This window comes from Stegostoma tigrinum, chromosome 8, assembly GCF_030684315.1.
Source record: "Stegostoma tigrinum isolate sSteTig4 chromosome 8, sSteTig4.hap1, whole genome shotgun sequence".
NCBI classification, from domain to species: Eukaryota; Metazoa; Chordata; class Chondrichthyes; order Orectolobiformes; family Stegostomatidae; genus Stegostoma; species Stegostoma tigrinum.
Window position 1 is genome coordinate 17,001,614 of NC_081361.1, and position 13,456 is coordinate 17,015,069.

Here is a 13,456-nt window from a genome sequence, read left to right on the forward strand (position 1 = left end):
TCCTTTTCACAGAATCTTCAATTCTACCTGAACCACAGCTTTTTGAGCATAATGAAATAGCTACTTGGATGTGTACCACTGCATCTCCGTCGACTAATCCCAAACTCAATTTCCCATTTTGATTGAGCCAGCTCTGCCTTAATATCCTTATAATTGCATCTACTTAAATTTAAAACTCTAGCTTTAGGCCCAAATTTCTCACCTTCAAACTAAATGTTAAATTTAATCATGGGCCAATGCTAATCACCACAACTTATGGCAACAATTTAGACCTTAAATGTAACAACAAACATTGCCACCTAAAAGTAAAATAAAACAGCATAGTCATCATCTTCTCAATTCTCCTCTATTTGTATCTCTGATGAAAGGTAGCTGTTAAAGTATTGCTAAAATTTTAATCCATTCATTTCAGAGAGGATAGACTATGCCTGGGGTGTATAACACTTCTGTTTGAACTCTGTCTGTCATGCTGCAGACCCAATGTATGAATGCAGGTCCCTCTGCAGATGATGAATACCATGGCCTGAGACGGAATATGTTCTTTTCTGACATTTTCTTTTAATTATCCAGCTATGTACACGTACACACCCTACTGGCAGTGTAGCAATTTAGCTATTTGTTGACACAGCCAGTTATAAAAGTTACTCAACAATCAACTGGATTATGGTTTTCATGTGATGATTTCTTTTTGAAAACTCAAATCAAACAGAATGCTGAAGGTCCCCTCCCATTATTAGATGCTCCCTCATGGGATTGTCCTATCTCCCCAGTGCCGGGTGAACCGTTTCCAAGGCTCAAGTTGGGAATGTGATAGAATATTCTCTTCTTGCCTGGATGGCTGCAGCTCCTGCAACACTCAAGAAACTTGATGCCATTGAGATAAATGGATCCTGCTTGATTGGCACCCATCTACCACTTCCCCTCCCTTCACCACTAATATACAGAGGCAGCTGTGTGCACCATTTACAAGATGCATACAACACTCCAGAGCTCCATCAATGTCCAAGCCTCAAACTTCAACCATCTCAGACAAGGACAGCATTCAAATGCGAACACTATCATTTACAAGTTCTCCTCAAAGCCACTCACCGTCCTGGATTTGGAACTATCACTTCAAAACCCTGGGAGCTCCTTTTCTTACACACCAAGCACTGCAGCAGTCTAACAAGGCAGTTCACTACCATTTTCTCAAGAGGAATCGGGGATGAGCAATAAATACAGACTGAACAACTATTGCCCACATCCCATGCACAAACAAAAAAAAATGCTGACTTCTCTCCAGCTCCTTGAATGTAAGTGAAGTGCTCTGCTGATTTGGTGTTGCCAGGCTTCCCACAATGTCTTCAGACTCTCCTCTGTCCTGGTGTGCTCTGCTGTTTGGTTGGAGATACTACAGCAATATAAGCCTTTGCATGGCTCCACTATGGCCTTTAAATGGACAAGCAGACCAAACTAGAAAACTCACATTTTTTTCATCCATGTCAACGAATAGTTGATAATAAATATCAAAATTGAGTAATTTGTTATTTTTAAAGGAGCAATAGTCAGAAGGATGCATTCCATATCAAGAACCTTTTTACCAAAAGACCTCTTTTGCAAATACTTGAGACCCGTGTTTACATATCAAATCGTGAGCCGTCTTTTTTTAAATCTCAGTTTCTGCTATCTACCAACTCAACCTGTGAATTCTCAGTGAACAAAACACCTGTGATCTTCAAAATGGTGTCCCTGATAAGAATTGAACTTTTCATGGTCAAGGAGCCAATTATCCTGTTGCGTCATTTTTGAAATAGCATTCACACATAGTCCCAAGAAAGAGCCTAGAAATGCAATGTTAACATTCAGACTGATTTTTCATGTGTACTTTGGATACAAGTTATTATTTACCATTCATTTATTAAGTTGTCTTTAGGATGGACACATTTCTAAGAACCAGAAACAAAAGATGTATCAGGTTGTGATTTTATTTCCTTTTCAAATTCTATCTTTCTCCCTCAATATTTTCTGCAGAAAAAATTCAAACAACATGAACATGTTGTGGAATGAACTATTGCACCACAGTTTTCCGGCATGCGAGGTTATTATTGCTGCCAGAATGTTTTGTATTGCCATCGACTGAGGTTTGCTAATTTTTGTTGGATATATTCCTGAAGCAGGAGGTGTTGTGGTGCAGTGGGCATGCCTCTGAGCCAGAAATTCCCAGTTCAAGTCCCGGTCTAGGACTTGACCATGAAGGAGGTTGTGTTCACAATGCAGCCATCCTTCAGAAATGTTATACGTGGTAAGAATGAGTGGGATTCTCAGTCATATCACAGAAAGAATGCTGGAGCCTCATCACTATTTGTAGCTCTGGGTCTATAAAATGATGGTGAAGGAGTATGTTGACAGACCCACCAAAGTCCTTGAGAGATTAAGACAGCAGAAGAGGAAGGTAGGTTGGCTTAGATTACTGGTTGACCAGCGTGGATCAGATCAGTGCAAACAGCATGAGTCCCACCTCCTGTCATAGCTGGGGTAGATTTTGATCCCATGTCTTTGCCTACCCCATGGTGGAGACTGTGGTGTTGTGGATGAGACCTCCCTGCAGGCAGCGAGTTCGAGTAATGTTCCGGGGGTCTAGTCACGTGGTTTCTAACCTGAAATAGTCTGAGCCCCATTGGCTGGCTGACACACTCCATTTTTTTTGTAACTAATGAAGAAAGGCTACAACTGCTGTTCCAGTCTCTTATGAGAAGCAGCTGGTTCAGTTATCACTGATTGTAGTAAAAGGCTTGGGCCCAAGTTTGATGGGGTGAAATTGATTGAGAAAGAGAGATTAGCTCAACGTTTTTTGATTAGAAAATGGCAGCCTGAGTGAAGTCATCTTGGACTGAAATACGCAGAAGATTTACAGGCAGGTTTAGCGACTATCAAAGAAGCCAAGGCCACCTTGCGTGTTGACCCCAGGAAGCAATTCCACGATTCTGCAAGGTCTGGCCAGTGCTATTTGCCTTACAGGCAAAAGTAGAGGCAGAAATCAAGAGGATGGAAAGTGAGGGAATCATCAAACCAGTCCAGTTTGCAGAATGGCTTCACCCTTGGGTGACTCTCTGTGTGGAGTTTGCACATTCTCCCCGTCTCTACATGGGTTTCCTTTGGGTACTTCAGTTTCTTCCCACAGTCAAAAGGTGTGTGGGTTAGGTGGATTGGCCATGCAAAATTGCCCATTGTGTTTAGTGATGCTTAGGTTAGGGGGATGGGACTGGGTGGGATATTCTAACGGTCAGTGTGGACTTGTTGGGCCAAAGGGCCTGTTTCCATACTGTAGGGATTCTATGATTCTAAGATATTCAATGTTCTAAATGTACTTAATGTCTGTGACTTATTGTTTTACCCTCATTGCTCAAAACCACAACTCACAGATTACCCGAGATAACAAAGTGTGGAGCTGGTGAACACAGCGGGCCAAGCAGCATCTTAGGAGCACAAAAACTGATGTTTCGGGCCTAGGCTTTTTTCTGATAAAGGGTCTAGGCCCAAAACATCAGCTTTTGTGCTCCTAAGATGCTGCTTGGCCCGCTGTGTTCACCAGCTCCACACTTTGTTATCTCAGATTCTCCAGCATCTGCAGTTCCCATTATCTCTCACTCACAGATTACCTGTTCAATTCTTGAATAATCCTGGAGGATTTGTAATCTGAACCTGGTATCCTCAGCAAAATTGCACACATGTCGATTTCAAGTAATTGACTTTAGCTCTAATCCCTCAATGATTGAAAAAAGAGCTTTTAATACTCATGGACAGTATAAACAATTATCAAATCCCACTTTTATTGTAATGAGATGCAGAATGGAAATTGCATGATGGGAATAGGAATAGGTCATTCTGAATTTCACTTCTGCTTTGCCATTCAACGCAATCTTAGCTGGTATGCATATATCAGCTGACTTTACTCCAAACCCTATTATGTCCTTACATATCACAATCTTAAAAATTGTAATTGGCCCAAAATCCAAAAGCTGTGAAAAATTGTATGAAAAAAAACTGTCCAATTTCATTCCTACTTCTAATTTTGCCACTTTCATCTGGGATTCCCACCCAAGAGAATTGAATCTCTATCTACTCAAATCCCTTTATCTCTCAAAAACAGACAATAGCATAAGTATTGCTGAATAAAGAAACATTTAGAGGGTGTTTCTCTTGGTTGTGTTCTGCTCGGCAGAAGACTCGTTTTCATTCTCATTCTTTGCTAATTTTGATTCCTGACAGTCAATTATAGGTCACACACTAACGCTGCCACCCTGTATTAACATCACAAGCTGGTTCAGGGAGCCACAAGCAGATGTTTTTACACCATACTAGTGCAATGCTATGCACACGAGTTACACAGACGTAGTGCAGCAGGACTTTACTTGACACTCCTTCCCTCAGGTCGCAGTCCATGTGATCTGACCTCATTGGCAATACAGTCTAGCCAATACTGTGCAACATTACCCTTATATCTACGACATGATTTCTGGATGATTTCTGACAATATACACAACAATAATCATTGTGTCAGAGTGGGCTAGATTAACTTACATTATTTTGAGTTATACTAATTCAAGGTTTTGGAATAATTAGGTAGATATGCCAACTTGTAAAACTGTTGCATGAAGAAAATGATAATAACACAAAATTTTGGGTAAGACTATGATATGAATGTGTGAAAATCTATGTATATCTATACTAGCACAAAACTAAAATGGGACCTCCTTGACCTGTCCGTCTTCTCTCCCACCATCTGTTCCTTCCACCTCACTCACCAATTCCCACCACTACCTACCTGCACTCATCTATCACCATCCCACCTTTACTAGTTTCAAAATCTCCCGACACCTGATCTCATCCCAAGACCAACCCTCCCTTTCATCCCCACCTTCTTGACCTGTCTGTCTTCTCTCCCACCTATCCACTCCTCCGACCTCACTAACCAATCCCTATCACTACCAACCTGCTATCACCATCCTACCTTCCCCAGCCCAAACCCTCCTCTCTCTATTTATTTCAGAGCCCCATTCCCCTCTCCTATTTCTGAAGCGGGGACTCGTACCTAAACATCAGCTTTCCTGCTCCTCCGATGCTGTCTGGCGTTGTGTTCCTCCAACACCACACTGTGTTATCTCAGACTCCAGCATTGGCAGTTCTTACTATCTCTCCAAAATGTGAAAGGTGGCTCAACCATGATCACCAGGGCTAATTAGGGATAACATTATGTCCAAGAAAAATTGGGTAGATGAAGCAGCAGATCTTCATATTGGGAGCAATTCAGATTTCAAAACAGAGAAGACAAAGAGATCGAGAGCTGAGATATAGAGTATGGGAGTAAGCTTGTAGGGCACATACAAATTGATAGTAAAAGCTTCTGTAAGTATGTGAAGAGAAGACAAATGAAGCTCCTTCACAGTCAGAAACACAGGAACAAACAGATGGCAGATCAATGAAAGACATTTGTTGGTTCTGTCTTCACAAAGGAAAACTTAAATAATGTTCCAAAAATATTGGGAAACAGAATCAAGGGAGAGGGAGGTACTGAAGGAAATCAGTATTAGTGTTGGAAAAATCATTGGGATTAAAGGCTGATAAATTCCAATATTTGATCATCTACAACCCAGAATAATCAAGGAAGTGACCCTGGAAATAATGGATGCATTGGTGGTCATCTGTCAAGACCCTGTAGATGCTGTATCAGTTCCTATCGATTGGAGGATATCTAATGTAGCTTCAATATGAAGAAAAAATACAGAGGAAAAACTGGGAATTATAAACCTGTCAGCCTGATATCAGTAGCAGGGAAGATGCAAGAATCCATTATAAAAGATTTAATAACAGTGCACTTGGAAAACATTGACAGGATCAGACAGAGTCAGCATGGATTTATGAAAGGGAAATCATGCTTGACAAATCTACTTGAATGTTTCAAGGATGAAAGTAGTAGAGTTGATCAGAAGGAGCCAGAGGATGTAGTTTTTTTGGTTTTCAGAAGGCTTTCGATAAAGTCCCACATTAGAGATTAACATGTGAAATTAATGCCGTGGGTGTCATGTTCTGTCACGGATACAGAACTGTTTGGCTTACGGGGAACAGGGGTAATGAATAAATGGGCCATTATCTGAGTGGCAAGCAATGATAAGCGGGGAACCACAGGGATCAAGACATGGATACCAACTATTCACAATTCAGCATTTTAATGATTTAAGTAAAGGGATTAAGTGTAATTTCTCCAAATTTGCAGGTGACACAAAATCAGGGTGGGAGGCTGAACTGGGAGAAGGATGCAGAGATGTTTCAGTATGATTTTGACAAGTTGAATACACAGGCAAATGCATGGCAGATAAAGAATGGTGTAGATAAATCAGAAGTTAGAACTTTGGTAGCAAAAACAGGCAGGCAGACTATTATCAGAATGGAGCTATATTGGGTAAGGGGGAGGACACCCAGTTTTTCTTGTATGCCAGTTGTTAACAGTTAGCATGTAGGTGCAGCAGGCAGTGAAGATGGTTCATGTTATGTTGGTTTTCATAGTAAGAGATTTAGAGTATAGGTGCGGGAATGTCTTGCTGCAACTCCAGGCCTTAGTGAGAGCACAGCTGGAGTAATGTGTGTATATTTCATCTCCTAACTTGAGGAAGGATGTTCTGGCTCTTGATTGAGTGCAACAAATGTTTTCCAGTCTGATCCCTGAGTTGGTAGGATTAATATTTGAAGAGAGACAGGGTTGATTAGGCCAGTCCTTAGGATCGTTCACTTGACCTGAAACTTTAACTCTGACTTCTCTCTGCAGATGTTACCAGACCTGCTAATTTTTTCCAGCAATTTCTATTTTTGTTTTTGATTAGGGCTATATCCACCAGAGCTCAGAAGAATGAAGGGGCATCATACAGAAATCTATAAAATTCTAACAGGAGTATACAGATAAACACAGTACGCTGCTCCTTATGATGAGGGTATCCAAATGGCTAGGCAATCCAGATCCACGGGTCACAATTAAAAGATAGGGGTAGGATATTTAGGACTAAAATGAGGAGTAATTTCTTCACCCAGAGAGTGGTGAGCCTGTTACATTCTTTGTCACAGAAAGTGGATGAGGCCAAAACACATCGAGGCTGAAGAGATCAAGGGGAATGGGGTGAAAATGGGAACAAGGTGTTGATCTAATGAGCAGTCATGCTCACTTAAGCAGATTCAAGGTATTCCTGCTCCTAAGGTGCGTCAATATGAGTGTGTACATCAGGAGATAAAAGATTTTGAAGCCTATCTCTTTACTTGGATAGTTTCATGAATGGTTCGTTCATTTTCTTTTGCACCCAGTCCTTAATTTTGTTGACTGTTTGCACCTTTGCAGTCAATTTCATCAGACTCCCACTTGCATAACCCCGGACCTTAGCTGAGCTGCATGTTACGTGCATTGTTTGCCTTAAATTCCCGTACCCGGAAGGCTCGGCGTGTGTGTGTGGTGGGTATAAAATTCTTTCGTAATTTCACATTATTAATGAAACCTGAGAGCTTCAAGACGCAACGAGGCGCCGAATAAAAAAATGTTCGTGCAAACTCGTTAGCGTTCTGCGAAATTACATTTGCAAATATGAATTGCACACGACTAGAGCTTTTCCCGCACGGTCTGATCTTTGGTCTCTGCACGTTGCCCGATGTAAATGTTACGAAAGAGAGAGGAAAAAAATGGCAGAAACGAGCGGAGATGCAAACGAGTTGAGAGGAATTATTTGCTTTGGGGCACATGATTGAATCTGGGCGAAAGGGATTTTAGTGAAAGGTAGCCTCGCTCCTCCCTCTTGACTCCCCGCACGTAGGACAATGTGTGGGTTTGCTGAAGGTTAGAGGTCGGTCTGGCAGCAACAGAGTGATCGCCCAGACATGGCGCAGCGCCGGGATGCGGTGTTTGCCTTCGTGATTTTCCTGCTGGCAGCGCCCGGATCGGTCAACGGAGCTGGCCTTTACTCCCCGAACGACAACATCGCCGTCCTGGACACCGACAACTTCGACCGCATCCTGTACAACTGCAGCAACGCCTGGTTGGTGGAGTTCTACGCGTCCTGGTGCGGACACTGTGTCAACTTCGCTCCTGTGTGGAAGGCTCTGGCGAACGATATCAAAGGTTTGGGGGCTGGGGATTTTGATTTCGGCTGCAACGTGTGTGTGGGGACAGCAACTTCAACCCCAACCATCTGGGAGCTGTCACTACTAGAGACTGCAGGCTGTGCTGTTTCATGTTTTGCTTTCTTTGGCTTTGTACCCGGGAGCTTGGTTACTGAATATCTCTCTTCCTCCACCCCCGCCGCTGTGCTGGAAATTTCTGTTGACAGTTCAGTATCTCCCTAACTGTGAGAATCTGCTGCCCCCCAACCTGTTTCCCTTTGCCTGAGGTATGCCGACCTGTTAAACTCGCCTCTCTTGACTAACGAGGAAGCAGTCCTAGCGCCTGGTAGGATTATAGTGACTTCACCTTTACTGTATTTGAGTAAGTGACAGGCTGCAGAATCCCAGTCCTCTGCCCTGATGTCAGGACTCAAGAACCCTGGATCCCAACACCCCGCCAAGTCACGGTTCTGTTATTTTGGATGCTGCTGCCAAATTTCACTATTTTCTGTCCTGAACAGCAGCTATCTGGGACTGGTGATCCCTGGGAGGAGTGTGGAAGAGTTTGGGGGAGATATAGAAGAGCAGAGATGCGTAGAGTTCCTGACCTGCTCCTGGCTCACCTTTGGTGTGAGTGCACTGTTCCAGTGCCCGAAGTAGATGATTGCACGGAGACTGGCATCATGCTGTACACAGAGGACAGGCATAGCCAGATGGTAGTGTGAGTGCAGTGCAACTGGGAAGAATGCACATAAACCTCTGGCAAACAAATCTGTGAGCTTTCAGAACAGGAGGCTAAATACTGCTGGATGGGAAATGGAGTGCAGAGGTCAGAGGCTGGGATAATTTTCAAACAGGCATTTTAAGTATTACCCCAATGCACTTACTGCACTGAGATCAGAGTGGCACAGATGGTGTTCTAGCTGTGTATCACAGTGAGTGGGTGTCACTACTGCAATTTGTCTCAGAACCTTGTTAAGCTCCCTCTTTTTAAAGGACTATAGTAAATGGCCATCAGGACTAGAAGATCTCATGTCAGGGGACACAGTTGCAGAACAACCTGTGCTGGGGTTTGAGAGAAGTAGCTTGCCAAATGTCCTCACACACCACCTCCCCTGATGGAGTCCTTTTGAAGTATCATTAAGTAATACCCTTAAAAATAGTGCACCACTCAGAGAATGTGATCAAACAGTTAATTCACTCTTGGTGTATGCCATTCTATCACACTGAGAATGTTGGAAAATGTTCAGCAATTTTGACTGCCCTCTGGCTGCCAATTAGTAAAGCTCCACTAGATATCATATGTGTGTAAAACTCAACAAATCTCGACTCCACATGTGGTGAATGTTCTTATTTGTGCCAGAAAACTGTTGAATTTTAAGGCTTCGTGAGTGTTGTGATCCTCTGCAAAGAACACACACGGTTTTGTGCATTGTTTATTTGTCAAAATAAACAATGGTCCCCTGAAGTCATAAATCTGATTAACAAGACCTCACACATAACCGCCAACTGTCCCAAATGTGTAAGGCTGTTTTTTTGGGACGGTACAGTCTGACAGGGTGCCTGTAGTTACTTACTGGAGCAATGTCTAATATCTACCACAATCAAAAGACAATCAAAGCTGTTCCAGGTTGAATAGTTCTGTTCCACCGATTCTCCAGTCTGCTCCCTGCCCACCCCGACCAAACTAGCTACCATTCTAATTTCAGTCTGTTGTACTGGGCACCAGATAGTACTCAAGCATTCCTGACCGGTCAATCAGAAACAGACAATCAGATGGTTAATATATTGGCTGTGTGAAATAGGGCAGCAAGGATAGTGGCAGAGAAGCAACTGGGAAGATGTTGTGCTGTAGACTGAAAGGAGTAAGGATTGAAATAGAATTTATAGAATAGAATCACTACGGTGTGGAAACAGGCCATTCGCCCCAACAAGTCCACACCGACTCTCTGAACAGCATCCCACCCAGACTGATTCCCCCTACCCTATCCCTGTAATCCCTCTGATGAAGGGTCTAGGCCCGAAACGTCAGCTTTTGTGCTCCTGAGATGCTGCTTGGCCTGCTGTGTTCATCCAGCCTCACATTTTATTATCTTGGAATCTCCAGCATCTGCAGTTCCCATTATCTCTAATCCTGCATTTCCAATGCCTAATCCACCTATCCCTGGGCTATAGGAGGGAAGCAGAGTACCCGGAGGAAACCCATGCAGACACAGGGAGAATATGCAAATTCCACACAGACTGTCACCTGAGACAGGAATTGAACCCAGATCTCCAGGTCTATGTTAACCACTGAGCCAGCATGGTAAAAATGTAAGAATCCACAATGCTGGTTGAAAGAGAAGAAAGCAGCACAATTAGTGCAATAATTGCAAAGGGTGCTGTTGGGAGCAGATGTCAGAGAGGTGTAAATCTAGTGCAAATGGCAATACTCTGTGATTCATTTACATATAGTGCCTGAGAAACAACTTAACACTTCACACAAAGTACTTTTGCAATGTCTTCACTGTAATTCTTTGGCATATGAGGCAACCGAATTGTACATTGTCTAATCAGTGTTTATGGATTCTTTCTAATGGCCAGTTAATCAGTTATATGGGTGATGGTTGATTGAGAATTGTTGGCTGTGACACAGGAGAACTTCTTGTTCTTCACTGAAATCCTGTTCATTGTCAGGAGGTAGACAGAAGCTCAGTTTAACTTCTCAGGCGAAGAATGACATGTTTGATGATGGAGCACTCACTGCAGATGGGGAAAATGTGCTCACCGATTAGAGCTCAGCTATTTATTCCAATCAGTGTTTCATCAGTCTTTAAATTACAGCTCTGTTTCCATTGGCACCTCCTATCACTAACAGTTCCATTGTAAAACTGCCCTAAAAGCCATTATTTGTCTACTTCTGTGTTTACCGTCTCCCATTGAAAAAGGAGCAGGTGCCAGTTCCCAGCCATGCCATGTCTGCACAAGACATCTCCCCATCTGTATCCACATTTGGAAAAATGTATTGTTAAACAGAGAGAGCGCACTGTGATGTGAGACAATACAGTAGAAAGCAAATTGAGAGGGTCTGATATAATTACTGCAAGTGTCAAAAAAACCTCAACTACTCTCTAGGCCACCCCTCTTTCTCCTTATTCCCAAGAGATACGAGCCTGGAGGGCAAAGAATGATACTGAATGGAAATGGTCGCAAATAATTCAGGAGACAACTGGAATGTTGGCTGTTGTTGCAAAGTGGTGGAATAGGAGCATGATTTTATGAATCACTGATTGTCCTGCCGCTCAGAAAAAAATATACTTCCAAATATTAAAAGCAACACAATTTTACAAAGATACTTTAAATAAGATGTATTGTTACTGACAGTGATTGAAACTGCTGTGAAAATTTAAGGGCAAGTTACAAATACTGAGATTCCTTGCAGAAACACAATTTGCCATCACTATATGGTATTTGATAGTAATGTTGTTACTTGTGGACAGTCTCCTAAATCCCAGTTTGATGTCAGCACCACTACTTCAGCTGGTAATATTCAGTGTAGACCACTGCAGACTTCTGTCATCCTTAACCACACAGATCTATCAATATCCATTTCTGTGCCTTAATGTCTGCAAAAGTCATTTTGTCTCTGGTAAACTTTGCTTTACAGTGCAAAGTGACCAAATTGTGCCCGCTTGAAAAACCATTAAGCATTTTATTTTGCCGACATAAGCAAATAGTCTGAATTAGGAACACAATTATTGCACTAATGGTTGTCTAAAGCAGCTGAGTGAAAGGGAGATGTGTTTAATTCCTAGGGCACTTCCTGGGTGTTAATGGAATAACTGGACATGCAACGTATGCACTCAACTGCTCTGAGTTGATCATTGAAAGGCAAGAGAAGAGCATTCCATGATACTAGAAAATTTTGCAATTCAACATAATCAGTTTGGTTGCTTTAGAGGGATAACTCAACCTCCGAAGGAGCATAGTGCAGATTAAGGAGAATTTTACCAAGACTCCCAAGTCTCGGTTTGAGCAGTGATCATGTTACTGAACCAGTATTGTCAGGAGTGTAAATGTTTGGAGATCATTTAATTGAGACGTTTAGGATTTTGAATGGAATTGCTGCAGTAAATGGAGAGAATAATTTTCTGCTGTTTGGAGAGACCGCTAATGTCAGATCATGCAGCTGGAGGGCAAAGAGGTTTGGAGAGTGGATGAGGAGGAAGTAGTTCAGAAAGCAAATAAAATGTTTGCCTTTATTGCAGATGGTGGAATACAAATGATGGTAGGGAGGCCATATACAAAGTACTGTGTTCAGATTGCTCTCCTTAGAAGACTCACTTAACTGATTCCATGAATGAACGCACGAACGCATGAACTCTATCCTATCGTTCACTCCCTACCCCACCCACTTCCTTATTTACTACATATAAAGTGACATTTTCCCAGCCACCATCCTTTCTGAGAAAGGGCCATTGGACCCGAAACGTTAACTCTGCTTTTTTGTCCTTCGCAGATGCTGCCAGACCTGCTGAGCTTTTCCAGCAACTTTGTTTTTGTTCCTGATTTACAGCATCCGCAGTTCTTTTGGTTTTCCTTCAATGAATGGGTTGCCTTATGAGGACAGGTTGAGCACATTGGGCCAATACTCATTGGGGTACTGGAAGAAATGAGAAATGAACTTACTGAAATATGTAAGATTTTGAGGTAGTTTGACTGGTTAGATGCTAAGAGGAGATTGCTGGTGTGAGGGAATATAGGACCAGGGACACAATATTAAGTATCCCAGTTAGGATGGAATTTGGTTCTGCAGGTCATTAATCTTTGGAATTCTCTACCAATGAGAGCATTGGAGTTTGGATCATAGAATGTAGTCAAGGCTGAGTCAGGCAGACTTTTGATCTACAAGAGAGTTAAGAGGGAAGTGGGTTGGCAGAAAAGTGAAGCTAAGCTTGCAAATATATTATTTATGCTCTTAATGAACCCTAGAACAAGCTGGATGGCTGATTGACGTACTTTATAGCACTGGGAAGTTTTAGATTAGATTCACTACAGTGTGGAAACAGGCCCTTCGGCCCAACAAGTCCACACCGCCCTTGAAGCATCCCACCCAGACCCATCCCCCTATAACCCACTCACCCCTGAACACTACAGGCAATTTAGCATGGTCAATCCACCTAGCCTTCTGCTTCTTACGATAATGGGAGGAAAAGGTGTAGGTTTCTACTGCCAATGTTCCAATATTTGTGAAGTGGAACATGTTTGAAGAAGCAACTGGTTTTGCCTTGCTTGTTCATTTCGTACGGTTATGCGTTAATTCACCTCGGACGACATACAACCTTGGCCCTGATCTGGAAGA

The 13,456-nt window shown here is 42.5% G+C and overlaps 1 protein-coding gene across 2 annotated transcripts in view; it reads left to right on the forward strand.

The window, feature by feature from the left end:
* The first annotated feature begins 7,519 nt into the window (after positions 1 to 7,519).
* qsox1 (quiescin Q6 sulfhydryl oxidase 1) overlaps positions 7,520 to 13,456 on the forward strand; it is a 119,873-nt gene continuing 113,936 nt past the window's right edge. Inside the window, exon 1 of one of the 2 annotated variants that reach the window (XM_048538829.2) lies at positions 7,520 to 8,134. In XM_048538829.2, the coding sequence (XP_048394786.1) occupies positions 7,894 to 8,134 (241 nt within the window). In that variant the 5' untranslated portion in view covers positions 7,520 to 7,893. The remainder of the gene's footprint in view (positions 8,135 to 13,456) is intronic. The other variant, XM_048538830.2, reaches the window with a different exon arrangement.